Genomic DNA, 27,379 nt, shown 5'->3' on the forward strand with positions numbered 1-27,379 from the left:
ACTGTGAAAATGTAATTGGTCTGTAGGTAGGGAGAATGATCTACAAGTCAGTCAAAATTAACGTCCAAACAAAATGATGATGATGATGATGATGATGATGATGATGATGATGATGATTTTCTTTCCCACCTCTCCTCAAGGCCCAAGGTGTGGTACAGTTATTAAAATACAAAACATAATTAAAAAGAAAACACATAAAACCAACAGTTAAAATACAGTACTATAAAACCATTAAAGTACACTCATATGAGTACATTCTTCAAAATATACAAATTTAAAAGATGCGTTTACATTTAGATTTCCCTAAAAATGTTTAGCATGTGTGATGAAGTGTACAAGGTTTATTCAACATTAAAAAGCGGAGATATTCCCAAAGGATTGTCTTTTATGAAACACTGGATGATCACGTAGGAAGGATTGCAATAAACAGACCCAATGAAAAGGGCAAATTTCATGGTGGGGGCCAATATGAAAGAAATTGAAAACAAAACCACTAATATCAAATTACCTATTCTAGTTAATTTTAAAAAGGACACTGTAAAGCTAGAAAGAATGCAGAAATGGACAACGAAAACAATCAAGGGGACTGGAACAATTCCCCTATGAGGCATAGTTATAATGTTTAGGACTTTAGTTATGAAAAATACAAGCATACCTTAGAAAAATAAAAATCTTCTGACAAAGAAGATCCTCTTTTAATCTTTTTATAGCCTCAGACCCTTTTCTTCCTTGTCCTCTGATTAGCTGGAAATTTTAAGAGCACCAGCATTGGGAGAATGGTGAAGACAGGCTGAAAAAACAGAGGCTTGGTGTTGGGTTGCAGAAGAGTGTCTGCAGTCCATGCAATATTGCTTGAGCTGTGAGTAATCAGAATTCTGCTTAGCTAATTTTATTTTATGCAGGGGTGCTTGCCTACCACAGGCAAGGTAAATAACAGCTGCCTCCAGAATCTCTTACTGAGCATTCATGAACAGCAAAACAGAGAGAAAAAGGGAAAACAGACTAGGCTGCCCATGCATGAATCTGTACATTTGGCCACCAAACTGGAAATCATAGGAAAAGTGGAACTTGGTGAAAGCAATTAAAATCATCCTTGGATGCATTTTGGAAGATGTTTTCAAGTGTTCCCCAGAAAGTTCACAATTTTTTTTGTTCAGTTATGCAAGACTCACCAGATCTATTAGTTTCATTTCACATGTGCATACTGGTTGCATCTGCACGGCAGAAATAATGCAGTTTTCACAGCTTCAACTGCCATGGCTCAATGCTAAGGACTACTGGGATTTGTAGTTTTGTGAGACAGTTAGCCTTCTCTGTCAGAGAGCACTGACAAACTACAAACTGCAAACTACAAACCCCAGGATTCCATAGCATTGAGCAATGGCAGTAAAAGTGGTGTGAAAGTGCATTATTTATTTCTGCAATGCAGATGCATCCATTGTTAGTTTTGGATAAATAGTTTGCTGAAACATGTTTATCTACTTTTATTTTTTGTGATATAGGAAGCTATCCCTATTCTTTCCATGTTATTTTTGCCTCTGATACCAGATTCTCTGTTAAAGATGTAATAGCCACATAATGAACACATCTACGTCTGTATGGATGTATGAGTGACATGATGGAGGTCACGTGAAGTGAAGAAAATATTTTCTACTTTTCTCATAATACAAGAACCCAGGGCCATCCAATGAAACTTGATGGAATATTCAAAACAGATGAAAGGAATGCCACTGCAGACTGTTAAACTGTGGAACCTTATACCACAAAATGCAGTAAGAGCCACCATTTTAGCACCTGTGGAAGCAGATTAGACAAATTCATACAGCATATAACTACTAGTCATGGCGATGCATCAGGCACAATGTGACCCAAGTTGCAGAGGTGATTACAATCATGTTCTGCTTGTGTGTTTCTTATAGGCATCTGCTTGGCCACTGTGGATATTGACTGCTGGATTAGATAGGCTTTTGGTGTGATCCAGCAGCAGCACTCTTCTTATATTTTGAAATCTCCACTCAGACATAAAGTCACTGGGTGACCTCAGGCTTGTGATTTTGTCTTCATCACACAGCTTTTGAGGATAAACCTGGGAGAGAGGGATCCACTCTCAGCAGGTCATTCCACAGTCTACGGTCTTAAATTGTGTTGCTAAAACTGCCAAGAGTTGCAGGCCAACAGCTTCTGGAAGGCTCCATGTTGCCTAATCCTGGACTGAGGCAACAAGTGACTTTGTAGCCGAGCTGAATTTTGAATCTGGGTCTTTCCAGTTTAGAGCTTAGGCTACATACAGTGGGCCCTTGGTATCCGTCGGGGTTTGGTTCCAGGGCCTTCCGTGGATACCAAAAGCCATGGATGCTCAAGTCTCATTAAGTACAATGGCACAATAAGATGGTGTCCCTTGTAAAAAATGGCAAAATTAAATTTGGCTTTTTGGAGTTTATGCATTTTTAAATTATTTTCAAACCATGGATGCTTGAATCCATAGATTAAAAAATCCATGTATATGGAGGGCTGACTGTACTGTTATTTAAAATTTCTGGAGACAGACGTTCATCTATGTGTACAGATATGTAAGCGACAATTTTTTTCATATGATTTGGGGAGCAGAGGAGTAGAAAGCATTATAACAGTCATTATTAAAATCTTCTAGAATGGAGTAAAGAATGGAGTCTCTGGTTAACTTCCCAGAAGTGGGGGAACCGTTCTCAGATATTCAGTGAAAGGGAAATGCAAGCACTTTCTCGCTGCAGGGTGGTAATGAGCATTGGTAATGTGGTGCACAGTTGTAACAGCTTTCTTTCGTTTCATTTCACAGCAGTTGTTCTCAATATTGTCTAATATGAAAACATCATGCAGATTTCTCTGTGTGGAATATATCACCCCTTTGGGTGGGAGAAGTTCAGCACTGATCCTTGGACACTCATTCGATATTGGTTTGGGTGACAGTGCAACTGATACTGTTTGCTTCATATGGTGCTATTGTTGTTATTGTGTGCCTTCAAGTCAGCTCCGGCTTACGTTGATCCTAAGGTGACCATAATGGGTTTTTCTTGGTAAGATTTATTCAGAGGTTTGCCAATGTCTTCCCCTAAGGCTGAGAGAGTATGACTTGCCCAAGCTCATCTGGTGGATTTCCATGGCCAAGTGGGAATTGACCCTGGTCTCCAGAGTCGAAGTCCCACACTCTAACAACTACACCACAATAGTTCCCTTGATCTGGTGTAATGATATGGAATGCTCTTTAAACATGGTATGCCAAAAACCTCTTTAATTCTCCATTGGGCTTTCTAAATATTTGCCTGCCATCTAGTGGCTTGAGTTCATAAATGAAGATGTAAAGAAAAATAGCTGTTTCATTATTATTGTTATTTTGTCCCCAATGAAATGCAGATTTCTTCCAATGCTGAACACAATAATTCCCTCAGTAAATTAAAAGGAAAAACAAACAAACAAAAATGTTTTTTAAAATTTGCTAAGAAAAATTTATAACTGTGCAAATTTATGACAATAGAGGACCAAATAACAATCTTGGGTTTTAATAATATAATTTATGTGTGGTGAATTGTCATTATATGGGCCAAATGTGTTGAAACTATGCATTCAACTTTGTAACACCATTGTTTGTATTTTTCTATTTTGTTGTGAGAACAAACCTTGTTTGTTGTGGGTGTGGAATATATTGTATCAATCTGTGGCAGAGCTCCAACTGATATAACAAAAAGCAGGGTCTGGATAAGAGGGTTGGTGAACCCAACATTATTGTGTTCATACACACAACATTTACTGTTTCGAAATGCTTCTTGACATTTCTTTTCTCTTTTCTTTTTTTCTTCTCTTCCTTTCTTTTGTCAGATTCTTTATGCCAAGAATCAAAAGATGATGATGACCATCAGCGTACATTATAGCTTCAATAGGGCTATGACCACTTTGAGAAATCTTTTCCTGCAGTCTCACTCGTTGTTGTTGTACACCTTCAAGTAGGGTTGCCATATCCTGGATTTAGGCGGGACATTCCCAGTTTTTTAGCCTTGGGAATGTCCCGTACTGCTTTAGAAAGCTGTCCTGGACTCCCAGTTCTTGCCTCAGCTCAATTTCCTGTCATCCCAAGGCTCTATCTTCCTTTCCCAACAGGTATCCCAGCAGCCATGCTTGTGGGAGACTGAGGGGTTGTTCCCACTACAGTTTAAACCAGATCTTGATCTGGTTTAAATCACGATGGTGCCTACTTAATTTGAATCCCTGAAGCGATTCAGAAAGGGAGGGGGCTATGGTTTTTACCTATTTTTATCAATTTAACCCATATCAAAAAGATGCTGGTAAAATGGGGTGTTTTTTGAGGCTGAATTGATTTATTTGGAAATAAATCAATTCAGTCCAAGTGGGAACTAGGCAGAGTCAAATCGGATTCGAATCTGCCTTGGTTCCCACTGGCAGCGGCTTTCCTGGCTATACCTCCATGCTCAGTCCTCTGTCCTCTCGCCTTCCACCACAGCCTCTCCTCCACCCCTGGTATGGCCAGGAAGGATGGAGGGAGACATGGCGGGGAAGCCGCAGCTGTCGCTTCCTGCACCGATTCTTGAAACCGGTGCAAACATAGTGGGAACCACACTGTTTGCTGAACCGGTTTCAGGAAGCGGTGCAGGAAGCAAATCAAGAGGGAATGAGGCCTGAGGCTACATAAAGCCAGTGGGAAAGCTTCCAGCTCCTCCGTCCCCGTTGTCTAGGCCCAGAGGAAGAGGAGCTTTCATCTGAGTGAGAGCTGCAGTGTAGCAGCGACAAAGTCCTAGAAGGCCCGGGACAGAGGCATCGGCCTCGCTGGGCCTGGATGGGGAGTTGGGGCTGGGCTTGTCACTGTCACCGCCACTTCCGTATGGCTGGAGGTTCGCACCACAGTAGTTATCAAGGAGGCCCAGTAGGCCTGGTATGTCTCTATGGGGTTGGGGATGGGATGGGGCCGCCACCGCCATTCGGCAAGGTTTCTGGGCAGCAGTGGCCCTATCCTTCCCCCAGAGAGGTCTACCAGGCCTAGGCCACCCGTTGCTGCCCCCACACCTTGCCAAATGGCATTGGTGGCCCCCTCCCACCCCCCACCAACTCCCAGCGAGGTCTACCAGACCTAGGCCACCATTCAGCAATGTTTCACTGCGGCAGCAGGTGGCCTAGACCTTCTATGCGTCTTTCTGCCTGGGGGAGCTGGAAGGGAAGGATGGGGCCGCTGCCACCATTTGCCCATTTTGGTGGTTGTCCTATGGTGTGACTTGCCCAAGGTTTTTCTTGGAATTTGTTCAGAGGTGTTTTGCCTTTGCCTTCCTCTGAGGCTGAGAGTGTGTGCCTGGCTCAAGGGTTTTCTTACGTTTGTTCAGCGAGAGTTTGCCTTCGCCTTCCCTTGAGGCTGAGAGAGTGTGACTAACCCAGTGGGTTTTCTTGGAAGGTCTGTTCAGAGGTGTTTTGTCTTTGCTTTCCTCTGAGGCTGAGAGAGTGTGACTTACCCAAAGGTTTTCTTGGAAGATTTGTTCAGAGGGAGGTTGCCTTCCCCTTACCTTGAGGATGAGAGAGTGTGACTAACCCAGTGGGTTTTTTAAATGCCCAAGCAAGGGATCGAAGCCTGGTCCTCCTCCACCACTGCCTCCTGCTGCGCTTCCTCACATGCATTTAGTCTCAGAGGTGCTCCAAAATCACTATGTCTTTGGATTCTATTATTATTATTAACTGAAAGAAAGAAGTTGGCAGCATGAGCATTCCTAAAATCTGCTTCCTCAGATGCATTATTCTCCGAGGTGCAACAAGCTCTCTATAATATAAGGGTTTATATTAATATTTTTTTTAAAAAAATAATGTTTTTTGGCTTTTAGTTGGTTGTGTCCTCCATTTTTTCATGAACGTCCTACATTTTGGCTTAAATTTTGTCCCACATTTGTCTTACATTTTGACCTAAATATTGTCCTATATTTTTCTACATTTTGTCCTGGTTTGGTAGTAGAGAATTATGGCAACCCTACCTTCAAGTCACTTCTGACTTATGGTGACCCTAAGGCCTTGGCAAGATTTGTTCAGAGGAGGTTTGCCGTTGCCTTCTACTGAGGCTGAGAGAGTGTCGGTTGCCCAAGGTCACCCAGTGGGTTTTCATAACAGAGCAGGGATTTGACCCCTGATCTCTAGAGCCACAGTCCAACATACAAATCACTACACCACACTGGCTCCCACTAGCAAGGCAGAGGATAAAGGCCTATGAGTAAGAGTAGCCTCTTCAATTTCTGAAATTAATGTTGCAATCCTATGTACATCCCCACAGAGACACACACTCTCCAGCCTCTTTGAGCTTTGGTTAAGCATGTTCAGGGAGTGATGTTGGTCTTCATGCAGTACTAGCATCAAAGGGCAATACTGGCTGACTCTCCGTCATCCAAAATACTTGGGGCCAGAAATGTTTTGGGTTCTGGAGTTTTTCAGAGTTTGGAATATTTGCATATACATGATGAGATCTCTTGGAGACAGGCCCCAAATTTATTTATGTTTTGTATTTACTTTTTGGAAGTGGGAAAGGGGTGTAGTGGTTTGAGCGTTGGACTATGACTGTGGAGAACAGGGCTGAGAGAGTGTGACTTTCCCAAGGTAACCCAGTAGGTTTCATGGTCCAGCAGGGAATCAAACCCTGGTCTTCCAGGGTCTTAGTCTATACCCCTCTGAACAAATCTTACTAAAAAAAACCAAACAACCCTCTGTGATAGGTTCGCCTTTGGCTGCTGCCACACTGCAAAATTAATGCAGTTTGACACCCCTTTAACTGCCATGGCTCCATCCTGGGATTTATAGTTTGCTGTAGGAGCACAGCTCTCTGACAGGAAAGGCTAAATATCACAGGAAATTACAAATCCCAGCATCTCATGGCAATGAGCCAGGGCAGTTAAAGCTGTGTCCAACTGCATTAAGGGCCCAAAACACACTTCAGAAATAATACAGTTTGAGACTGCTTTAACTGCTCTGGCTAAGTGCTAGGGAATTCTGGGAACTGTAGTTTGCCGTGGCACCAGATCTCTCAGACAGAGAAGGCTAAATATCTACAGTTCCCAGGATGTAGCTCTGAAAGCGGTCTCAGACTGGATTATTTCTGCATTGTGTTTTGGCCCTAATTCTGCAGGAGGTTGTAAAACTGCAGATCCCTGCAGGATGTAGTTGTAGGTGTAGCTCTGAGTTGGAAACAAAGAAAACACCACAGTGTCTGCATCCGCACTGCAGAAATAATCTGGTTTGACCCCACTTTAACTGCCATGGCTGCCATTGCTCAGTGCTATGGAATTCTGCAGTGTGTGTTTGGACCAAAGTCGAAGCCAAGATGACACCACAATAAAGGGTTACAATATAGCCATTAGGGCTGATGGGCGGGTTATAAATATCATAAATAAATAAATAAATAAATAAATAAATAAATATATTTTTAAAAAGACAGAGCTAAAACATTGATTACTATAATAATAATAATAATAATAATAATAATATACTACTAACACTAAAACATAAATTAAAAATAGCCTTCACTTCCATCACACACAATTCACACAATTCCCTAGCACTGAGCCATGGCACTTAAAACACACAAAACACACTGCAGAAATAATCCAGTCTGAGACTTCTTTAACTGTGCCAAGGCTCAGTGCTAGAGAATCCTGGGAACTGTAGTTCTGTGAGTCATTTAGCATTCTCTGTCAGAAAGAGCTCAGGTGCCTCAAAAACTCTCTCTCTCTCTCTCTCTATATATATATATATATATACACACACACACACACACACACAGACACACACACATCCCTCCATATTTGTGGATTTGATATTTGAGGATTTGATTATTCACGGATTTGGTTAATATGTTCTCTCTAGGAATCTCTAGGTCCCCCAATGCAACTCTATGGTCAATTTTAACTCAGACTTACACTGAAAGGCCTAGAGATTCCTAGAGTGGACACTCCACTAGGCCTTTGTAGCTCCTCCACCACAGTTCTATGGTCAGTGTCTGTTGGCAGTTGACCATAGAGTTGCACTGGAGGACCTAGAAATTCCTAGAGAGGACACTCCACTAGGCCTTTGTAGCTCCTCCAGCGCAGTTCTATGGTCAATGTCTGTTGGCAGTTGACCATAGAGTTTCACCAGCAGAGCTAGAGATTCCTAGAGAGGTGTCCTCTCAGGTAAAAACATGGTGTTTTTGTTATTTGCGGTTTTTCCATATTCAGAGAATGTGGAGGGACAAGCATATAGGTATATATTGGAGGACGTGTTCAAATCCCTATTCAGACCAAGTTGGACCAAATCATGCTCTCTTAGCCTAAGAGGACTCATAGGATCAAGCCATAGTGGAATGGCTTGAGGTTAGGACACTTATGTATGTATGTATTTATATATATATGTGTGTGTATGTGCGTGTATATATATGTATGTGTGTGTGTATATATATATATATATATGTATATATGTGTGTATATAAGTGTGTGTATATATATATATATATGTGTGTGTGTGTGTATATATGTATATGTGTGTGTATGTATATATGTGTGTGTATATATATAATGTACACCATATGTGTGTGTATATGTGTGTATATATATATATATGTATGTGTGTGTATGTATATATATATCATGTACGCCATATGTGTGTGTGTGTGTGTATGTGTATACACACACACACATATATATTATAGACCACTGTAAATGGCTCAATGCTATGGAATTCTGAGACTTTTTAAAAGCTTCGTGTGAGCCATTGAGCCTTCTCTGTCAGAGAGCCCTGGTGCCACAACAAACTACAAATCCCAGAGTCCCACAGCATGGATCCAGCTTGGCAGTTAAAGTGGGGTTATTGTTATTTCCTGCAGTGTGGATGGATGCAGTCCTAGCAACAACAACCAACCCCCTTCCTCCTGCTGCTGAAAGAAAAAGGAAAGCAGCAAACAGAACCTGGGAGAACTAAGGGTGGGGGGGTAATGCCCCCTCCCACAACACAAATGAAATGATGAAAGAGGCCTTGAGGTTCTTAAAATGTCTGAGGGGGAGGAGGAAGGGAAGGCCCTCCCAGGGCTGAAGGAGATAAAGGCAGCAGCAGCAGCAGTAGCAGCCATCCCCAAAAGAGATTGCTGCTGCAGTGCTTCCTTTCCCAGGCGCCCGGGATGGTTGAGGAGGAGGAGGAGGAGGAGTGCAGGAAGAAAGGAGGCAGCAGCAGGAACAGGCGCCATCCCAGAAGTAAGGGCCAGGGAGGGAGGCACGTGGTGCCTGCTCTTGTTGCCATTGCTGCTGCTGCTACTACTGCTGTTGCTACTATTCGTGTTGTGTTGCTTTCCGATTTATGGCCACCCTATCATTGGGTTTTCTTGGCAAGGTTTATTCAGAGGGAGGGTACAGAGACCACTGTGCCATTGCCTTCCCCTTGAAGAGGTTGAGAGCGTGTGACTTGGAGCAGGGAGTGGAACGCTGGGCTGGTCCCAAGTGTCCTAACCCAACCTTCAAGCCACTCACTCCACTGTGGTTTGCTCCTGTGAGTCCTCTGAGGCTGAGAGAGTGTGACTTGGCTCAACATCTGAGTATGGATTTCAGCTCTGGTCTCCAAAGTGTCCTAACCTCAAGCCACTCCACTGTGGTTTGATCCTTTGAGTCTTCTTAGGCTGAGAGAGTGTGACTTGGTCCAACTTGATTCTGTGAGCCCTTTTAGGCTGAAAGAGTGTGACTTGGGAGCAGGAATTCGAACCCTGGGCTCCAGGTGTCCTGATCCAACTCTCAAGCCATTCCACTATGGTTTGATTCTGAATCCTCTTAGGCTGAGAGAGTGTGACTTGGTCTGAGGAGGGATTTGATCCTGGTCTCCCAAGTCAAGTGTCATAACCTAACCCTCAAGCCACTCCACTATACTGACTCTCTTTAGCATTTACTCTCACTCATAATTTTCACTGGTGTGGTGCATGCAGTGCCACCCCAATAGAGACACTTTTTTTGGAACGGAGGTGTTCCTTGCCAAAAGCATGAAGTCCAAAGGGTAAGTGTATTGTGCCCTGCATAGTACGGTAGTCTGTGAAGAGTGAATAATGTTGGAGGCTGAGAGAGCATGACTTACCCAAGGTCACCCAGTAGGTTTCATGGCTGAGTAAGGATTTGAACCCTGGTCTCCAGAGTTGTAATCCAACATTCAAACCACTACACCATGCAGGCTCTTGGAGCCAAATGGTCCTCATTTTTCTGGAGTGGTGCCTTCTCTGCAAATACACCTTTTCCTTTCCTTTTCTTTCCACCAAGTAACTTCTTTCTGGCCCTTTCCAAAACTGGCTCCCCCCACACTTTTTCCTTGAATGTCCTGCATTTTGTGGTGCTTTGTCTTTTGCGGTTAGGATATTTAGTCACCCGTCCTTAGTGTGTCTACTCAGAAAAAAACACCATGGGGTTTAGTGGGACTTAATCCAAAGTAAGCATGTATGTATGAGATTTTGACCTAAAAACCTGACAACTCCTCCCAAACAATGCAACATTATGGCGACCCTATCACATGGTTTTCTTGGTCAGTTTTTTCAGAGGGGTTTGGCATTGCCATCCTCTGAGGCTGAGAGAGTGTGACTCGCCCAAGTTCACCCAGTGGGTTTCTGTGGCTGAGTTGGGATTTGAACCCTGTTGATAGTTTACCCCCCAATCTAATCCATCCTCATTCTCTATTGCTTGCCCCTCATGTTCACTCTTTGGACAACTTGAAAGTTTTGGCCTCTTTAACCTTCTTCACTTGATCTCCTCCGAGGTCCTTCACAATTTTTGCTCCCTGCTGACCTTCTCCATTTTTCGGTATACATTTATAGTGTCACCACAGTCAATAAATTCATACACTTGTTGTGTGCCTTTAAGTCGTTTCAGACTTAGGGTGACCCTAAGGCATACATATTGTTGGGTTGTCAGGGGCTGAGAGTGTGTTACTCTCTCAAGATCTCCCAGTGAGTTTCCTTTTTTCTTTTAAATATTTCTATTAAAATAATCAAACACACAAATATTGACACATAAATACAGTACACACTAATTTTCTATATGTAAAAAAAACCATACAAGGAAAAACCACATACGACTCACAACAAACAAAGTTGAAAATGCAAAACAAAATTGTACTACACACTGAATGGAAACAACGGCTTCCAGCATACCTGACTATGCTTCTTTTATATTACTTATCTAACTTTAGTTTATTCCAAAGTTAATATGATGATTATTATGTGGTTTAAAACCTACTATTATAGTGCAATTAAAAGTCCTCACCCAGGACCTAAGAAAAATATAAAACATTCCTTTTTCTAAAAACTTGAAAAAACCATAACAGAACCCTCTTATATTTCATGTATTTGTCAACTTATCAATTTGTACTAAGGCTGCATATGCACTGCAGAAGAAATTCAGTTTGACACTGCTTTAACTGCCATGGCTCAATGCTATGGAATTTTGGGATTTTTAGTTTAGCTTTCTCTGTCACAGAGTTTTGATGCCACAACAAACTGCAAATCCCAGGATTTCATCGTACTGAGCCATGGCAGTTAAAGCAGTGCCCAAACTAGATTATTTCTGCAGTGCGGATGCAGCCAAGGTCATACCATTTGAACAACCAATCTTCTCATCTCAGGACTGTTGACTCTTTCCATCTTTGTGCATAGGTCATTAGTGGGTTTCCATGGTCAAGCTGGAGAATCCAACCTAATCATAGCAGAGGCATGGCAGGGGGTTAGACTGGATGGCCCTTGTGGTCTCTTCCAACTCTATGATTCTATGATTGTCCAACATATGAGCCATTACAACACTCTTGCTCTCACTTGTGTGTGGAGATAAATATGCAAAATTTAGTGACTTGGTTTTGCTCCTCCCTGCATTCTTCATCCCATTCTTTGAGGTTTGTTGTGCTTTTTCCTGTCATGCAGTATGGGGTGGTTCAGCAGGGATTTTCCCTTGTGTACTATATGAGGGAATGCAATCTTTAATTTTTTTTTTATCATCAGAAGTGGAAAAGAAAAGTCTTCTAGATTTTCCGACTTTCCCCCCACCCCCACTCCCACCATCACAGCAGGAAAACATTCAAAATGATTCTTGAGCTATTCAGAACCCATAGAACAGCTTGTCCAATATAGACAAGACTCACTAGAGATCTTATAGGACAGGGAGGAAAGATTTTGCAGGGTATCTTAACATTAATATGAGTCTGTGGAAGCGCTGTTAATGCTATTCAGATTGGACAGATCTGAGCTACATGGAGAAATGATCTGACTCTGTATGAGGTGGCATCTTGACTTTTTAAAAACATGATTGCTTATGTTACATTTTGTTTTTTCCAGGTGGGATGGATTCGTCTTTATTAACAAGGTTTCTGGAAGTACACTTGAAGTTGACTGATGTATACTACCATCCAAAAGAAATTCTTGTGAAATTTCAAGGCCAGTATTACACAGAATGTGAGTTTGACTACCACATACTACAGAGTGAAATACAGCAGGTGTCAAAGGTAAAAGAGAGCCTTGGCGATGGTGAAGTTTGTTTAGTAGAAGATCCGGATTGTGGAGAATGGTACAGGGGAAGAATAGTACAAAAGAAGAACCAAAGCTATGAAGTATTTCTTATAGACAGTGGGAAAGTATTGACAGTTCATGAAACCCACATTGCTTCTGCCACTGATGAGCTGTTCCAACTGCCCCCAAAGATGGTTTTTGGGATTTTTGCAAATATACTACCAGTGGATGAAAAATGGACTCTAAAAGCTTTGAATTACTTTTCAGCCTTAAGGAACTTGCAGATTAAAGGCCAAATACAAGCCATTCTACCACATCAAACATTTCTCCTTGATGTGCCAAAAATAACTAGCGATTTGGTTGACTTGAAATTGGGAAAACTTGTTGACGGAGATACATTCTGTCTAATTGTAGAAATGTTGACTAAATTTCCAAAAGAGTCTCTTTGTAAACAAATGCCAGATCTTTTGCAGCAGAAATACACAAGGTCAGACTCTGTATTATTCAGTGCTGGAACGGAACCAGAACAAATTCTGAAAAACCTTCAGCCACCCTTACCTGTTGGTAAGGTAGAGAAAGTGAAAATATCCGTGGCAGTCAGTCCAAGTAAATTTTACTGCCAGTTGCTAAGACAGGAGATGGATCTGGATATGTTGACGGCACACATGTCCTCCCTTTATGAAACTATGAGTGGAGAAAATATTCTGTCCTTTGAGAATCTTGGAGTTCTTTGTGCAGCAAAACGGAAAAGTGGTCAGTGGCACAGAGGAGTGATTCAGCAGCTGCTTTCTGATAACAAAGTGAAGGTTTGGTTTATGGATTTTGGCGGTTGCGAAGTTGTGCCTTCCAGTTATGTTTTGAAGCTTCAACCAGAATTCATTTCAGTGCCTGGGTTTTCATTTGCTTGTGCACTATCATGTCTTAATGATGAGGAGGAAACTGTAAGACAAAAGCAACTAGAAATATTTAAGGAGGCCCTGTTAAGACAAAGCACGGTTTTTGTCCAGATTGATCTTTTCAGTGCTGATGAATACGTGTATTATGTTACATTGCACAAATATTCTGCAGAAAATGCTGAACATCTCCCTCAAGGAAATAATGTGGTTCCACAGTGCTGTCCTTCCTTTAACAAGGAAGTTTCTTGTACATTGGGGGACACAACCTCTGGTGCAAGTCTTACACTTTCTGAATGTAATTATAGGGATACTCTACAATCAGAACATTCTTCAGATAAAAAGGACTCTCCTTCAATGTGCTGCCCTTTAAAAATGCCTTGCCAAACAGCAGAAATGAAAATAGATTCTATCTGTCTTGCTGTTACAGTGTATATCTTGAATCCATCAAACTTCTGGGTTCAAACTAAAGATTATCTAGATAAGTTTGAAGATTTGATGGAAAAAATAGCAGATGTATATGATATAGCTGAAACTGATAATATTTTAGAAAATCCAGAACCTGGAAAGCTGTGTTGTGCCCTATATGGCAAAGATAAGAATTTCTACAGAGCTGTTATAATGAAAGTGGAAGGCAGTACTGCTACTGTTAGCTTTTTGGATTTTGGGAATACTGCAATAGTGTCTCTTTTTGACGTGAGAATTTTGCTTCCTGAATTTCTAGAATTACCAGCCTTAGCCATATATTGTTCACTTGCTAATGCACATTCAATTCAGGATGAATGGATTAAGAAAGAAACTGACTTTTTTAAAACAATTGTGGAAGGCAAACAACTCATAATCCATCCCATTGCAAAAAAGAAAGATGTGTACATTGTCAATGTACAGTGTATGAATGGCACAGAGCAAGGTGATGTTCTCAAGCTTATGATTCAGGCTGGATATGCAGAATATTGGGAAGTAAAGAAAGATCCACTTCCCGAAGTTACCACAGATTCTCAAGAAGATTGCTCAAAACTTGAATGTAAAAGGGCAAAAATTAAATCTCATACTCAGAAGAATAAAATTGTGAGCTTTAACTGTGCTGGTCAGAATAAGAAATTACTGAATATTTGTCCTCCTGTGAAAAAAACTGGCTTTGCTTCCATACAATGGGAAAGCTTACTTTCCAAAAAATATAGAAAAGCCTTTGGGGAAACTAACAACCAGAAACCTTATAAAGAGTACACATTTAAACCAGGAACTATACTTGATGTGTTATGTTGTCACAGTATTTCACTAGGTCACTTTTCATGTCAGATGCAGAATAAACTAATGGAGCTAAACAACTTGATGGAGCAAATTCAACTTCATTACAACACGCACACAAACCCATATGAGAATGGGCAGGTTGCCTGTGTTGTCAAACATTCTAAGGATGGAAAGTGGTACAGAGCTGCAGTACTGGAACGGCTTTCCAGAACTGAAGTTGATGTATTATTTGTGGACTATGGCAACTGTGAAAGAGTTTTGCTGAAAGATCTTCAAGCTATTCTCCCAGATTTTCTGACACTGGAAAGTCAAGTATTCAGATGTTGTCTTTTCAAACTTACTGAATCCTTAATATTTGATCCATGTAATTGGACTGAAGAGGCATATAGTGATTTCCAGGATTTTCTCTCATCTTCCCATGGGAAACTGACTTGTACAATCTTTGCCCTAATTGTTAAGAGTCCCAATTCTCTCTATAATGTGGTTGACCTGCGGAGTCCGTTTGGTAGTTTACATCAGTTTCTCCTAGAACGTGGTCATGCACAGTTTGGCTCTTTTGAATTTTCAAGATCCATTATGCCATCATTCTCGCTGTACAGTTTTTACTATTCATCTTTTAATATAAAAATTGGAAATGAAGAGAAGGTTTGTGTAACTCATATATACAGCGCTAAAAAATTCTATTGCCAGCTAAATAGAAATGCAAAGGATATAGACACGCTGTTGAAAAAGATTGCAGAGATTAGTCAAATGACAAATGGTATAGACCAAATAAAGACTAACAGATTATGCTTAGCCCAATATTTTGAAGATGGCCTCTTCTATAGAGCTTTAGCATTTCCCAGCGAATCATCGGATTACTGCCAAGTAAACTTTGTGGACTTTGGGAATAAACAGTTGGTAGCAAAAAATAAATTGATTTCTATTCCAGATCATGCTTCAGAATTATTCTTCACCCCTATGCAAGCCATCAAGTGTTATCTGGCAGATTTTAAAGATGCTGAAATCCCTGTTGAAATAAATAAATGGTTTGAAACAAATTACTTGGGGAAAGATCTGAAAGCAGTGATAGTAGCTAAAGAATCGGATGGGCAGCTTGGTGTGGAATTGTATGATAACAATCTACAAATAAATAGGAAGATCAGAGAATTATTAAAACAAAGTAAATGTAACAAGGACCCAGAAATTATAGACAGAAGTAGAGAAGAGTCTTATAGAAAGAAGGAAATGGTATCCAAAGTGAAGTTTGATGCAGATAAAACAGAAGTAAAAAAAAAAGTGGTTAGATGGAATAATGGAATAGGAAACAAACCAAATCTTGGCAAGTTAAATGCTGAGTGTGGAAAAGGAACCTTTGATCTTAAGAAACAGCATGTAAAGCTCCCAACAGAAAATACAGGAATGTTGGTGCAAAGTGTTGACCACCCTAGTCAAGATGTGCTTGAAAATAAGATGACTGAATTGCATTTGATGAAATTAAGCCCTTTTGAACAAGAAAGGAATGGTACTAGTAGGAAAAAATATACCAGTCTTAAGCAACATAATATTCAGCCAAATACCAAAATTTTGGGTTACATTTCCTGGGTAACTAGCCCGTCAAGTTTCTATATTCATTGTGCAGAGGATGAGGATACAATTGTGCAACTTGCTGAGAAACTGAACGGAGGCATGCTGGCTTTCAAGCCAGAGACACATGTTGAACTTGAGGAAGGGGATGTTGTTTTAGCAGAGTATGAACTTGATGATTGCATATATAGAGCTGTTGTTAAAGAAATTAAATCAGAAGAGTATTTTGAAATAGAATTTATTGATTATGGTAATACAACAATAGTGAGTGCATCAAAAATCTTCAAGATGGAAAAGGATTTCTTAAATTTCCCAAGACTTAGCATACACTGTTTTCTTAGCAAAGCAAAGTGTGCTTTTCCATATAAAGACTGGAGTAGTGATGTTGCTGCCTACTTTGTCACTAAAGTAAAAGATCAGCTACTCACGTTTGAATTTTTACAACAGCATGGTCAACAGTGGGAGATTGATATATTCTTTAATGGAGTGTCTATAATAAGTGAGTTGATGCAGAGAGAAATCAGTATAGGTTTACCGAAAAAACTTGTGTCAAATCTTGATCACATCACAAAACAGCTTTTAATAGCAGATGCAGATTTTTGCAATCATTATCAAACTAAAAAACCAGAAAGCAAAAATATGTGGGAAGGTCTGCCTAAGGTTGCCTACCAAAAAATAAAACCTGGACAGAGAGAAATAGGTGAAATAGGTCATGTTTCCAGAAATGGTGATTTCTTTGTGAAATTGAATAAGGATGCCCAAATGCTGCTTGATTTAAATGTGATGGCTGCTGAAGAAGCTGAGAAGAACTCCTTCCCTGCAGTGGAAAATATTAAAGAAGGGTTGGAATGCCTGACAAAATCTCAGACAACCTTGAAATGGTATCGCTCTGAAATTATAAGGAAATATGCAGATGAGGAGTATATGTTGGTATTTTTCATGGATTTGGGGAAATTTGAAGTAGTGTCAATTCATGATGTGAGGACTCTGGGTGGCAAGATCCGAAGTATTCCCAGGAAAGCAGTGCCTTGCAAATGGGTTTGGATTGGAAATCTAGGCAATCTGTCTTTTCAGAATGTGGTAACAGTTATAAAACATCATGTCATAAAGTTCCTGTTCCTCAGATACCTAGAATCTATTTCTGTTTGGGAAGTAGACATTTTAATAGACGAGAGTCTCCTTTTGGAATATTGGAATCGCCTCATTTTCATTAGATCTTTAACTAATATATCAGGAAATATATTAATGGATAAAACGGTGCCAGAGTTATCGTTCAGACCTAATTCAGTTTCATGGACATCATTCCAGACCGATAGGCAGTATGCTGGATTTGTCACATCGGTCACTGACCCTTCAGATTTCTGCATCCAGTTAGAAGATTCATTTAAAACTCTGAAAGCATTGTTTACGCTACTGTCTGACCTTCCTGAAAATCTGCCATCTGTGCCACAGAATTTCATTGTTCCTGGTGCCTGCTGCTTATTAAAGGCTGAGGATAATGAAAAGTGGAACAGAGTTGAAGTTTCTGAAGTCTTAAGAGTTTCCAGTATGTTAATACTTACTTTTATTGATGATGGGTTATCAGCTTCCTTTCCTATCTCTGATATCCACAAATTGAAAGTTATCCCAGAAGAGCTTGTCAAATGCCCACGATTAACTTACCCTTCTTGTTTGTTTAGAGTGTCACCTGCTGACGGGAATCAGTGGAATGATGAAGCAAAACTTAAAGTTCAAGAATTTTTTGGAAGACAAGGTCTCACATTCCGATTCAGACAGAACCGCCATGGACTGAAACTAGAGGTAGATGTTTTCTGTGAGCAGAAGAACGCAGCAGACATGTTGGTTGCTGCAGGTTGTGCAGTGTATACTAAAACTACAGCGTCGTTTGGTTCAATTAATTGTGCAAACACTGGTTTGTTGAACTCACAAAATCTTTGTGAGCCATCTCAAATGTGCAATCAAAAGAACTCTGATGCCATAATTGTGTTGTCAGATAGGGAAGAAGATCCACAAAAAACAGGTTTGCATTTCAGATGTGGCAAAATTTCAAGACAGAATCACACCAAAAAATTATGTTCTAAGAAAAAAGCTTGGAAGGCATTGATATGCAGTAGCAGAAGAAATAACGAAAGTCATCTTAACCTGTTTAACCAAGCTGGTGACAGAAAAGTCAAACAAACTCACTCTACAGGCCTCCTGTCAAAAGCAACACACAAGATCCCTGCTGTTTCGGAACTGACTGCCAAGATTGATGGGATGCAGGTTCATGAAGAGAGTCAAGCACATGAATAGTTCATGGGAGAGGTTAGTTTCAAATGATTCCTTAAATAGATTTATTCATTTGTATGGAGAAAATAATTATTTTAGATCCAGTTTTGAATCCAGATGAGGCTGGAATGTAAAGAATTATATCTTCAGTTTATCATACTGAGAGGCCTGGATTGATTAAATAGCTGCCTTAACCACTAGAATAGGGGCAGTGCAGGGTGACACAACATGCCAGTTGGCATACTAATATGTGGATTGTACCAACTCCCTACAAGAAAGCTAGGAAAGTGTGTGTGTATGTAAAAAAAAAAGAGAGAGAGAGAGAGAGAGAATTTAAAGCCAGCATAGATGGGTAGGTATAACTGAACCCAACATGCACAATTGCTTTTCTTGAAATTATTTCTAATATTTTTGACAAGTCCTCCCAGGACTTACTTTAAACAATGTAGGCTAGAGATGGGCCGAAGGTAGATTAGAATTTAGTTTGGTAAGATATCTTTCTAATTTGTAATACCAGAGATTTATTACCTGCAATTAAAAGATTTGGGGAAATCCAAGAGTGGACTTCTGTGTTGAAGGACTGAGCTCAGTTCTCTTTTGAACTGCGAATGACTTTCTGGGCTTAGAGGAACCTTTTTAATTCTGAGAGTATCAATCCAGTTCTAGTTGGTGAATCTCGTAAAAAACAACAACAACAACCCCAAACCCAAGCCTGCCCCTAGGAGGAAAACAGCTTTTTAAACCTGTGGCTTGAGGAAAAACATTAATTCAGAAGTATTGAGCTTGTCCCCTTAACTTTCACGCATGCAATTTTTTAAATCTCTCTTTTCCACTTTGTAACAATTTAACCATGAGTCCACCAACAGATCACCTGCCACCATGATTAGTTTGACCACAGTAATCTAGTCATTTGGCTATGACTCCACACATTTCCGATAAAGCCTAGTTAAAGCTTCATGCATTTCTAGAAGTTCTTACACACGGACACTACCTTAGAAACTAAGCATAAACTATTTCAGATACATTTAAGAATGAAAAACAAAACAGCAACACTTTGTTTAGAAACATGCTAAGATCCTAGGTAAAGCATATTCAGAAATTAGTTCCTAATATTTACTGAAGCCATGTTTATGTATTCTGATTCCCCCCCACCAAAAAAAAAATAAACCCAAGTAAATAAATGCAGTTTATGCTATTGTTTATATGTTCTTAATCTGATTTCTTTTTCAGGTAAAAACCTGATAAAATGAATCTCTACACTTGGATACAAGTAATAAATTTGGACACTAGTCAATTGCTCAAGGCCTCTGCAGAAAAATACAGACCATAGGTTAAAATTTTAAATTGCCAGTGTTTGCGATGGAATTATTCTACCATACTCTTACAATTCTAAAACAAACATCCATGAACTTGAAAATTTGCAACAGCCTTTAGTGTCCATACAGTTTTGGCACCACTGTATTTGTTTCTTCCAGGCAATTGTGCTTTTTATCAGTTCTTTGTATCTTGATTTGTCTTTGAAATAATAATGAAAAGAATTGTGTTTATTATATCAGTCTTCTTGCAGCATTGGTATCCTTGTGGACCAAGGCCTAATCATTTTTTTTAAACACTACTTTTTTCTGTATTGCTGAAACCACTAGTAAAGTCTAACAATGTTTTGCAATTTTGTTTGTGGTTTTAAAAAAAAGTAACAATCAACTAGTTTCTGAAACACTGCAGTACAATGTATTCTATGGATGGTTCCACGTATTAAACTATAGCAGGCTGTTCAGCTGAAATTACTTACACAACAGGCTATATAAGGAATGCAGAATGGTGAGAAGCAGCAACTTGTTGTGCATTTGATCCCTGAGTTTTGTGGATTTCAGCTTTAAGCACACTTGTAGTATGCTTTAAGTACACTTCTGCTTTAAACGCACTGTGCCAAGCCTGCCAAAGCCTCTTGGTGTAATGCTTTTACTATCCGAAAGAAATTGATCTGGCACAGATCTAATAGAATGTCAAAATCTTTTGACTCCAGCAAAACATATTGGCAAGTATCTTTATTATTATAAAATGCAGGTCAGTATTCCCTGTGAATTCTCACACGTTCTGGCAATTCCAATGGTATATTTGAACGATCCCCTACTCAGTTGCACATGACTGAGAATACTCACGTATTAACTGAGTTCAGATATTGAAGTCTGGCTACAGACAGTAATATGTGCTAAGGATATGTATATATCAGGATACATACCAATAAGAAATTGGTATTATTGACAATGATTTGAAGGCACGCAACAACAACATAATGTTTTGTTTACCAGAAGGAAGTATCTAAATTGTGCAGCATATTTTATTATATATGTGCTATATAGAGTGTATATATTTATTTGGTTCTAAAGGAACTCAGCACTAAATGTTGATAAATAATTTTTATCTGCTCACAGGAACTGTAATTTTGTAGTTTTAGACATGCATTTATTTGCTTGCACTTTGCTTTTATTTGCGTGAGGAGCTGCATTTGAAAGGGGAAGCTCCACTTAAGGCTTGATAGATTTCTCTTTAAAATCCATCCTTCCCAACTCATTATAACTGTTTCACAGAAGTGGTTTAAACAGTGCCTCCAAATGATGAAAGGAACTGTTGCATCTAAGTACTGTGGTCCATCTGTAGAGCTGATGCATCCTCTTTCACTGAGGGGTTCTTCTAACACCAGAGAAGAATATGCTTCTTTGTTCAGACAATCCATATGAAGCCAAACTATGTACTTACACAATCTCATGATACAACTTCAGAAATTCTGATGTTAACTGGATGTTAATAAAGAACTTGTTTATTAGGACATTAATTAACTTATGAGGGAACTAGCACATAGTATTAAAATATTTATGTTCAGTCTTTATGTACATAGAGTGTGCTGCTGTGTTTAAGTAAAAACATCCTCTGATTTCAGTGATCTGAGCTTCTTAATGCAGTAGCAATAAAGCTAGAATAAACATTAAGGTTGTCTTTTGGTTTTCATTATAACACCGTCTCTCCACTTCTTCAAAGCTTTCTTGATGGTAGAAATAAATACATTAAAATAAGTGTGCAGAAATCAAGAAACTTGGTGTTGTAACCTCAGTGAGATTGTGTGTGTGTGTGTGTGTTTTCTGTGTCTGTATGTGTTTTCCTTTCATATGGTCCAGAATATAGAATAAGCAACCATAGACACTTTTGTTATTGCAGTTGTTGGTGCCATTTCAGCACTAAAAACAGAATGCTGTTGGTCATGGCTGTTTCGCCAGTGATGCGTATTGCTTTGCTGTATGAATCTCTGTAGAAATTCAAGGACCAACAGCCATTGTGTGTCTGCACTAGATAGGATAAAGTGCAAGGCATGCTTATAAAAACAATTTGTATCCCATTTTGTCTTTACAAAAGTGGGTCACAATATAAAAATAAAGCATTCCCAGGATCAGCAAATACAAAACTGCATCAGGAAACAAGACAGTTACAATTCCTTCCAAACAAACCAATGCACAGCAGTAAACTGCAGTTGCGCGTAGTTCAGAGATTAACAGAAATGACACGAGTATTAGCCAAAGGTTTTTTGAAAGTCATGTTTTGTTTCTCTGAAGAAGACATTCTGTAGAGGTAGTACATCTAACAAAAAGCTATTGCTCCTGATTCCCATTGACTTTAATTTGGCAGAAGCATGGGAAGCAAAGCCTCAGCTGTTGAATTAAATGTACTTGGAGCAGATGTGGAACATGCTTTATAAGACACATCAGAAAACAATGCCAGAATATGTATTGGCTTTGGCACATAAGTTTTAAGCGCATAGATTGGGGATAGTAAATTCTTAAATTAGGGAATAGTTCCTTGCTCACATGTACAGAAGACTCTTTTAATGGCTTCCTACATTTATAGGGGAAGGAACTGGGGTGCTAAGATACGAAATGTCTTCTGTTCTGAGATAGAAATGGGAAAAGTTCTTCCTTTCACTGTTTGGATTTTAAGCGCATAGATTGGGGATAGTAAATTCTTAAATTAGGGAATAGTTCCTTGCTCACATGTACAGAAGACTCTTTTAATGGCTTCCTACATTTATAGGGGAAGGAACTGGGGTGCTAAGATACGAAATGTCTTCTGTTCTGAGATAGAAATGGAAAAAGTTCTTCCTTTCACTGTTTGGATCTGGTTTGCTGCAGCTTGGGGTTTGACTGCATTGTATGTGGTTGGGCTAAGCAGACACTCTCTTAAAATGTCTGCTTCTGAAGAATGAGTGTTTATCTCAAACCTTTTTTTTTTAATTATTAAAAGGGGTGGTTATTATTTCTAGTTTTGGGTTTTTTAGTTCTAGTTTTTTCATTTTGGTTTTGTTTTGTTTTGTTTTTAAATACAGTGTATAGTGGGCCCTTGGTATCTGCTGGGGTTTGGCTCCAGGACTCCCTGTGTGTATAACAAAATCTATGAGTGCTCACATCCTATTAAATACAATGGAGTAGTAAAATAGCATTCCTTGTATAATCCAGCCATTAACACTGTAGCTGTGTGAGTTTATTGGAATGGATGGAAGTTGCTGTTACCTACAAAGCCTTCGTCTATGCCTGACTTGCTTAACTTCACTCACTGTAGGGTTACTCTTTTGCAGAAGATTCTTCCCAGCTTGCTTTTCTAGAAATTGAGTCTTTAAATGTGAAGTAAGGCAGTTACAGCCTTAGAGGAACTAATTTGAACTACCCACTGCTAATACAGTCTTTCTTCTATATAGCAGGTACTTTTTCTTTCTAAACTGCTATGATAGATTCCCCCCCCCCTTTTTTTTTTTTTTACTAGTGGGGACATTGTATATATGAGATACTCCCAGCAAGAGTCTTTGTATGTGCAGATGAAGAAGGACCAGTTCAACCTCCGCATGGTAACAGCCTTTATCATTCCTGTCTGGAGGAAACATACTTGAGGGGGGGCGGGAGAAGAAGAACAGGACTTCACACAATAGATTTTTATCACTTGACAACATTTTGATTCTAGAGTGGATTACAAGTCTTTTGCTAGAACTATATTTTTAATTGTGTCGGATAGTACAGTGTGCTTGCGTCAGGCGCGAGCGCGCTTTATGCGGCTTTCAGCATACGCTGAAAGCCACGCTTGGAGAAGGGGCGGTGCATCTCATAAGGAATAATGGGGAGCACTGCCGTGCTGTCACACCACCGTGTGCACAAGCCCCATTCATTTAAATAGGGCTCGAGCATAGCTGGAATTCCCTTTATGTGGGGGAGTCCAGAACAGATCCCTCACGTAAAGGAAGGGCAGACTGTAGTAATCGAAGGACAATGCCACTTTTAAAAGCCTTAAAAACAACAACCAGTAGTCATTAATGGTTTTAAGATGAGCTATGTTGTAATAACTACATGAGAATGCTGATATCTTTTAATCATTTTAGACCAAGATGTGTGGATTTCCAGGCCTGTCCTTTGTTCACCAAACACAAATGGCTGGATATTTAGTGGGACAAGGTAATAGAGAAAGGTAATTCAGAATCTACCTGCATATTTCTTAACATTTCTCCTCCTAGTGCTTGATTATTATTCTGGGCTTACTCCAGGAGAGCCAGCATAGTGTAGTGGTTTGAGCATTGGGCTATGACTGGAGAGTTGGGTTCGAAAACTTGCTTTGCTGTAGAAACCCACTGAGTGAGCTTGGGCAAGTCACATTCTCTCAGCCTCAGAGAATTGCAATAGCAAACCCCCTCTGAAGAAACTTGCCAAGAAAACCCGTGACAGATTCACCTTAGAGGTGCCATAGGTCTGTAACAGAACAACAACAATCTCCTGTTTCCAGGTGTAGAGCTTTCTTTCTTTTGTTACATTGTTTCAGGGGTATTTCAGAAAGTGAGAGATGGTGCTAAAGGACTTTCTGTTGAAGTCGCACTGATCCTGACATTAACCTGGCATTGACCCAACCTTTAAATGACATTGGCCAGCATTTTGTATTAATGGTGGTTTACGTCAGTACACTGCTGCTTTAATGATGGGTTGATGGCAGTTAATGACAGAATCAGTGCAATGATCTGAAACCTTACCATGCCATCAGGGTTAAGGATATGATAAGGATAGGGAAGCGATCCCATCCTTATCCCGTCCCTCTGTGATAATCTCTCCAATCTAGGAGAAAGATTGTACAATGAGGAGGAGGACGAAAAGGAAGAGAAAGAGGAGGATGCATTTGTTGTAAGGCACTTTCTTATTTATATTAATCCACATGAAGCAGAATGGAGTGGATGGTAAACATGTTTGCCCAGCCCCATTAAAAGGGATTGCTACTGAAACTGACAAAATAGGCAGATTGTCAGTACAGTCAGCCCTTCTTATCCATGGATTCAAGCATCCATGGCTTGAAAATATTTTCTGAAACTATAAATTCTAAGAAGCAAACCTTGATTTTGCCATTTTATAAAAGGGGCACCATTTTACTGTGCCATTGTATTAATTAGGATTTGATCATTCACGAATTTTGATATCCACAGGGAGTCCTGGAACCAAACCACAGTGGATACCAAAGGTGCAATAGGAGGAGCAACAGCAATCTTACTATTTCCATGTAATCTTCTCAATCACTTTACTGTTGTATATATAACAGGGCCAAGAGAGTCAGCATGATGTAGTGGTTTGAGCATTGGACAGTGACTGAAGACCAGAGTTTGAATCCCAGCTCAGCAGTGAAACCCACTGGGTGACCTTGGGCAAGTTATATTCTCTCAGCCTCAGAGGATGGCAAGGACAAGCCCTCTCTGAAGAAACTTGCCAAGAAAACTCCATAATAGGTTTGCCTTAGGGTCGACATAAGTCAGAAATGACGAAGGCACACAACACTCACAACAGGATGATGGTATCACACCATATGGGGAGAAATGAAAGCCTCATCTTTGCAAACTTAGACAAAGTACGTTAAAGAATTTTGAACTGACTTTCAATGATAAAGAAGATAAATAGCGCCTCAATCCCCTATCTAGCTCAAAACAGGGTCTTTCATATATTCAACCTTCTTACCATGGGTGTAGCTGTAGGTGGGGGAACACAGGACTTATGTTTCCCCAAATGAAATTTTCCTTCAGTTCTCAAATTCCTAGCATTACAGAGGGTGAGACATTGAAAATGGTTTACACTTAGAATTCCTGGTCACTTTTCCTTTTCTTTGGGTGGCTAGGGGTGTAGCCATACTGCAGAATAAAAGCAGTTTGACACCAATTTAAGTGCTGTGACTTATCCTACAGAATTGTGGCATTCAGCCTGGTCTGTCAGAGAGATCTGATACTTCACCAAACTACAAATCCTAGGATTCTGTAGAATAAATCACAGCAGCTAAAGTGGTGTCAAACTAGTTCTGCAGTGTAGTTATACCCTATACTGTATTTTAAGTGCTCAACAAAAGTTTGAACATACTGAAATGCTTGAAATTTGGGAATGGAAAGAACTTCGTTGAGGAAACAGAATTCTTATTTTTAGGGGGCAGACTGATTTCAATCTCTCTAGCCGCCCTGTAACTACACTCCTACTGCTTAGTGTTGTAAGGATTTGGGCCATATTTCTGGAGGGAAAGAGCACTGAAAGAGTATCAGCTGAAAGGACTGCAACATGCCACTTTATCCTGATTAAAGTGGGGTTGTAAACTGCCTCATGCATCTATTAAGTTAAAAGCTGGGCATTAAGGGAGTCATCAACCAAACTGCTGGGAAGGTGATGAAGACTGGTATTGAAGGGGTTTGCAGCTGAGGAGGAGATGGCCAGCCACCCTCTATGAGCAAGAATCAAGACTATGGGCCCATAAGACAGGCCAAAATATAGCTGCTTTGGGTCACTTTGGAAGTATGCTGCTTAAATGATGCATGCATCCTAAGAGTCTAAAAGCTGTGCCAAAGCTGTGGTCCAGTCCTTAGGACTGGAATGTGGCTTTGGCACACCAAAGCCACATTCCAGTCCTAAGGACTGGACCACAGCTTCTGGCCTCTTAGCATACATGCATAATTTAAACAGCATACTTCCAAAGTGACCCGAAGCAGCTATATTTTGGCCTGTCTGTACGGGCCCTGAGTCTTCTTGGTGGCTGCTCCCATCCTCTGAGATGCCCTTCTAAAGAGTATTTGTGAATCGCCTTGTGTCCCTTTATTTATTTAATTGCTATTTGTGAATAGCCTTGTGTCCCTTTATTTATTTAATTGCTATGCTACCTTTGTCCCAGAAAACCCTTTAAAAACTTATTACAATAAAACATCACATAAAAACAATATAAAATTATAAACATTAAAACCACAATAAAACACGATAACCACCCTGTATATCAAAGACCCCATATAAAAAAGCCATCCCATGGTTACACATTAAATACTTGCCTACATAAGACTGTTTTTGCTTGCCAACGGAAGGCGGCATCCTGTGGAAGGGCATCTCAGAGGGTGGGAGCAGCCACCAAGAAGGCTCTCTCTCATGTCTTCACCAGGTGAGCCTATGATGGTGGTGGGACCAAGTGAAAGTCTTCTGAAGATCTTAGGGCTCTAGCAGGCTCCTGTGAGGAGATAAAGTCTCTCAACTAATCTGGACCTAAGCAGTGTAGGACATTATAGGTCATGACCAGCACTTTGAATTGTATCTAGAATGAACTGGTAGCCAGTTTCAACAAGGGAGTTATGTGCTCCTTATAACTGCCCCTAGTCAGCATTCTCGCTGTGGTGTTTTACATGCGCTGAAGTTTCTGAACAGTTTCCAAAGGTAGCCCCAAGTAGAGTGCATTACAGTGTCCAAACAGGATGTAATCAAAACATGTTTTGCCACAGCAGATTTGATGTCTCAAGGAATGGGTGCAGCTGGCACAGTAGTTTTCACTGTGAATGGACTCCTGGCCACTGCTGAAACCTGGGCATCCAGTTTCA

The 27,379-nt window shown here is 40.1% G+C and overlaps 1 protein-coding gene across 5 annotated transcripts in view; it reads left to right on the top strand.

The window, feature by feature from the left end:
• The window catches only part of TDRD15 (tudor domain containing 15), a 35,259-nt gene extending 13,904 nt beyond the window's left edge, over positions 1 to 21,355 (top strand). The window contains exons 1-3 of one of the 5 annotated variants that reach the window (XM_089477908.1): positions 8,099 to 8,180; positions 12,335 to 18,519; positions 19,714 to 21,355. In XM_089477908.1, coding sequence (XP_089334034.1) covers positions 12,340 to 18,507 — 6,168 coding nt within the window. In that variant the 5' untranslated portion in view covers positions 8,099 to 8,180; positions 12,335 to 12,339 and the 3' untranslated portion in view covers positions 18,508 to 18,519; positions 19,714 to 21,355. Of the gene's footprint in view, positions 1 to 8,098; positions 8,181 to 9,194; positions 9,234 to 12,334; positions 18,522 to 19,713 lie in introns of those variants that run through there. The other 4 variants (XM_089477909.1, XM_089477907.1, XM_089477912.1 and 1 more) reach the window with 4 other exon arrangements.
• The last annotated feature ends 6,024 nt before the right edge of the window (positions 21,356 to 27,379 follow it).

Source organism: Sceloporus occidentalis, unplaced genomic scaffold, assembly GCF_023333645.1.
Source record: "Sceloporus occidentalis isolate IW3139 unplaced genomic scaffold, rSceOcc1.0.p SCAF_12, whole genome shotgun sequence".
NCBI lineage: Eukaryota > Metazoa > Chordata > Lepidosauria > Squamata > Phrynosomatidae > Sceloporus > Sceloporus occidentalis.